General features: G+C 49.3%; 1 protein-coding gene across 1 annotated transcript; it reads right to left on the minus strand.

Moving 5' to 3' along the window:
- Positions 1-691: 691 nt before the first annotated feature.
- LOC146349218 (olfactory receptor 52M1-like) lies at positions 692-1654 on the minus strand. The gene has a single exon (XM_084842129.1). It carries the CDS (start codon positions 1652-1654, stop codon positions 692-694), a length of 963 nt encoding a protein of 320 aa, XP_084698255.1.
- Between the last annotated feature and the right edge of the window lie 3042 nt (positions 1655-4696).

Below are 4696 nucleotides of genomic sequence, written 5' to 3' on the forward strand. Positions count from 1 at the left end.
AGGGAGCAGTCTGCCCACCTTTTACCCTCACAGCAACCCCGTGCAGTGGTTTAGGCTGAGAGATCGTGATGAGCCCAAGGTCACCCCATGAGCTTCACGACCGAGTGGAGATTTGAACCTGGTCTCCCCAGTTCTAGTTCGACAGCCTCACCACAACACCGTGCCAGCTCTGATAGAGCTCGGGGCGGATGGTACAGAGGCAGCACCAAGCAACAACTCCAAATAATTCATGCCAGCCAAAAATACTTTATTAATTGACCAACCTCTTTCATGATGAGAAATGAAGTACATTGTTAGAAAAGCTACTGCACACTGAAATGAAAAAATCATCCTTAATAAACCAACAAACAGGAGACTACCAAATGCAAGTGGGATAGGTCAAGGGGGGGGGGAGGATAAAGAGGCATATTACGTGCTGAACTTATCACACCAAATTGGAGGCCCACTGGTACATGAATGAGCTGGCCTACAATGTAATTGCATTTAAATAAGGCTGGGAGAACATGATGCCATAGGGAAGTTCTGTAGCCATGGCATGACTTATGCCTCATACAGGTCTTGGTATTTACAACAGGGGTTCAAAGTCTCTCCCTCTTGAGCAGGTTCAGTACTTCCTTGGAAAGAGGCTTTTATCTGCCTATCCAAGCCATTACACAAGGAATAAAGCTCCCACAAAGAGTAGCTACGAAGCTTACAGAAGGCTTCTGGCTTGTCTTCTGGCCCAAGTCAGGATCTTTGCCAGCTTGTTCTGGATTTCTTTGGTCCGGGCAGCATACACGATGGGGTTCAAGACGGGAGGAATGATGAGGTAGACGTTGGCCAGGAGGATGTGAGTTGGGGGAGCCACGTTGTGGCCAAAGCGGTGAGTCAGGGAAGACACTGCTATGGGGATATAGAAAGCCAAGATGGCACAGATGTGCGCAGTGCACGTGCTGAAGGATTTAAGGCGGGCCTCCGTGGTGGCCAGACTCATCACTGCCCGGAAGATAAGCACATAGGACAATCCAATGCAGAGGGAGTCCCCAGTGAGTACCAGGAAGCCAACTGTCATGCCATAGATGTTACTGATGGAGATGTCCTCACAGGACAGCATCACCACCGCCATGTGCTCGCAGTAGGAATGGGCAATGACACTGGTGCGATAGTAGCTGAACTGCCTGACAAGCAGGGGCAGCGGAGAGATGTACAGGAAGCCCCGCAGAGCGGCTGCCAGCCCAATCTTGGCAATGGTGGAATGGGTTAAGATCACTTTGTGCCTCAGTGGGGCACATATGGCCACATAACGGTCAAAAGCCATAGCAAGGAAGATCCCAGACTCCATGGTGGCAAAAGAATGGATGATGAACATCTGGAAGAGGCAGGCGTGGAAGCTGATGTCTTTGTTGTCAAACCAGAAGATGTCGAGCAGCTTGGGCATTGTGGAGGAGGAGAGAACCAAGTCGATGACCGCCAGCATTGAGAGGAAGAGGTACATCGGCTCGTGGAGGGTTGGCTCAGCCTTGATGATGAACAGGATGGTGCAGTTCCCCACAACAGCAATGATGTACATGGAGCAAAATGGGATGGAGATCCATACATGGGCTGCTTCCAGCTGAGGGATGCCCATGAGGGAGAAAGTAGATGGGCTGACACAGGCATTGTAGAACACTGGCATCGTATCAGCACACTGCAAGGGAGACCATCATTCCATGCTACTGGACACAAGTTAGGGGCAAAGGAGGTCCTATTATTATACTTGATAATACCTTGCCATTACTATATAATATAAGCCAATAGTATTATCCCCTATTGCAATGAGGAGAGGGGACAGCTTATCTAAGGACACTAAGGCTGCAATCCTATATTCACTTACCTGAGAGTAAGTCCCATTAACCTCAATGGCACTTACTTCTGAATAGACCTACAGTATAGATGATTGCACTCTAAATGTCCTTACCTACATTTTCGTGAGATGAGATTTGAAACAGGGAGCTCCTGGCTCACGCACAGCACCCTACTATTCTACAGAGCAAGAACCCATCACTAATTTTTAGGAATCAAAAAAATCATTCCCACAAATAGATTAATCATACACCCAAACAGAAAGATATTGTTGCACGCGTGCCCACACATGAAACTTTTCAGAGGTACCAGCACTTCCCAGGGATCAGTTTCTTTAGATGGAGGTCGCTGGAGATGTGTGGTGCTTCTGTGATCCAACATTTATACACAGGCGGAGCATAATGATGGGCGTCCACAGCATTAACACTTCAACAGCCTCCTGCTCCCCGTCAGATGTCCAGGGGGACCCAAGCGCCACAGGATTTCCTGCAGAGAACAAAGACATCTCTCCACCTGCCTTTCAGGCCCAGTTCCAGCACAGACTGGCTTCCTATCACACACAGAGCTCCCCGCCCCCTCCCCTTGCCTAGTGGGGTGGGGGAAGAAAGAGGCGTCACCTCTGCCCATCCCCTGTGCCTTCTGGGGCCAGCCCAGCTCCCATGGAAACACATCACCAGAATGTTACCTGCCACCAGCTGCCTTTTTTTCAGGTCCTAAGAGGCATTGCCTCAAGGCACCTACGCTGATAGGTCTACGTACAGAAGCCTTGGGGCTCCTTCACACGGAGCTTTCATCCTGCGACCAAGACGGCTCCTTCACGGACATTTGCAGGCTCTTTACATGACGCTGTGACCCTCCAGGGCGTCTCCTGCACCAAATGCCCTTTGTTCCGTTTTTAAACAGATCACAGATAATGAGCTATCAAATTACCCCGTTGTGTTCCGCTTGAGTTCCCTCCGTGAAAAGAGGGAAAGCAGCAAGAAGATGAGTGAGATCCATGAAAGATAATGGAAGACTCAGATATGGGGAGAAGGGGAGGGAAGGCGGCGGGCGGGGAAGGAAGCAGGTGAAAAAGGGAGTCGTCGTGATCCTGCATTTAAAACAGAAGCAGACAGCCCCCTTTTAAATGCAGGATTTTAGGCTGGTGTAGAGATGCCCATAGAGTCCAGAATTACAGAGGTGGAAGGGATCCTAAATCTCTTTGCAGTTGGAGGCCCTGGGCTGTAAGGGACCCGTGAAAGGTCATTCAGGCCATCCCCAAACCATAACAATGAATTCCCCTTTATTAAATTAGTGGAGCCAAAGTATAAACAAAATACTCCTGTCTGCTCAGAATCCACTTTTCACTTTCAATCCCTTATGTACACATGCTTTCTCACACACTGCTAAAAGCACCAAACTCAAAACATCTGGATACAATCATATGCGCAATGACATCAAGGTGTGCTCTTTTGCAATACTGTATGAATTCATCCTTGTGTCCGTGATCTTCACTAGAACACTGCACAAAAAGAATCCTGTCCATCATAACAAATTGCTTCTTTGCATCATTTTGGCCTTGCATATATGAACATCAGTAATGCACAGAGCGGGGCAGCAGGAGACAGAAATGACCCAAAGTAACTGAAAGCTCAGGCAAATTGTGCATAAACATCACTCCATACAAAATTCAGAAATGAGAAGGAAAAGAAGAAAAAGAAGAAGAAGAAGAAGAAGAAGAAGAAGAAGAAGAAGAAGAAGAAGAATGGAGGATGCCTAACCCTTCGGTACCACTTTGGAACAATGACCAAGCTCTGTTTATGGGCTTCCCATCGGGGCAACTGGTTGGCCACTGTTGAAAGCAGGGTAGTGGAAGATAAGATGAGCATTTTCTGGAGGAAATATGTGGATGAGAATTTCAGATGCATATTATATACCTAAACATGAAATCCATTTATACTCGTAGGCTATAGTCATGACCTACCATTGCCGCGCGTGTGTGTGTGCATCTGAACCCCACCATCTGGGATAAACAGAAAAATGTGCAGGGAACAGAGTGTGAGTGAAGCCAGCACTGGACCTCAGGCTCCTTTGGGGCTGTGCTAACTGCAGGCCTGTGCTACTGGAAAGCAGCATATCCCAAGCACCAAGCTAGAGGATCTTCTGCTCCCTGGTTGCATGGAAAGAGCGATTCCTTTGCTCTGCAGTGGCTGAGTGTCAGTAGCCGAAACCCGTGAAACTGCTAAGTGAAAGGTCGATGGACTCCTAAGTGGAAGGCAGGCCCCAAATCTATTCTCCTTGGGGAAATGGCCTGGTCCCAGAGATCTTAGAGAGTCTGGGTACAAAATATTGGGCAGATCAAACAATGGTCTCACTCAGGGTAGCTGGCTTGGTCACTAAGGCTGGCTGGACTCCCGGTAGCCAGAGCCCCAGCTGCGCCCCTCCTCCAGCCCTAGAAGTTTCTCCTCTTGAGCTGGTGACACACATCCCCTGTCCACAGTTGTCTTCCCCTAGCATCACAGTCGCCATCTTCTGAGTGGCAAGAAAATGTCATTGCACCGGAACAGGGAGTGCCATCGGCATTGCTAGCAATTCTAGTTCCATACAGGCCCAATGGCTTTTTGTGGTGGCGACAGCACGAGGGGCACCATACAGAACTCGGCACCTTCGGCAAATGGGAACAGTCCTCGGTCATTGCCTCGCTGCAAAGGCTCCCATTCGTCAAGTGCCTCCTCACCCTGTGGAGCACTCGGCACAATCCTGCCCCAGTCGGAGTGGTGGCATCTCCCACTCACCAAACTGTCCAGCCGGCAGTGGCCCGTCCTGAGGAAATGCCAGCTCCCCTCTTTAGCGAGTTATTTATGCTGCCTGTTTCAGACACCTCGAGGGCCCCTGC

Source organism: Heloderma suspectum, chromosome 3 (assembly GCF_057233095.1).
Source record: "Heloderma suspectum isolate Gila_16-S chromosome 3, 16-S_ref, whole genome shotgun sequence".
In the NCBI taxonomy this organism is placed as follows: domain Eukaryota; kingdom Metazoa; phylum Chordata; class Lepidosauria; order Squamata; family Helodermatidae; genus Heloderma; species Heloderma suspectum.

Coding starts and splice junctions, on each gene's coding strand:
- LOC146349218 (XM_084842129.1), bottom strand. CDS start 1,654: ATGCCAGTGTTCTACAATGCCTGTGTCAGCCCATCTACTTTCTCCCTC.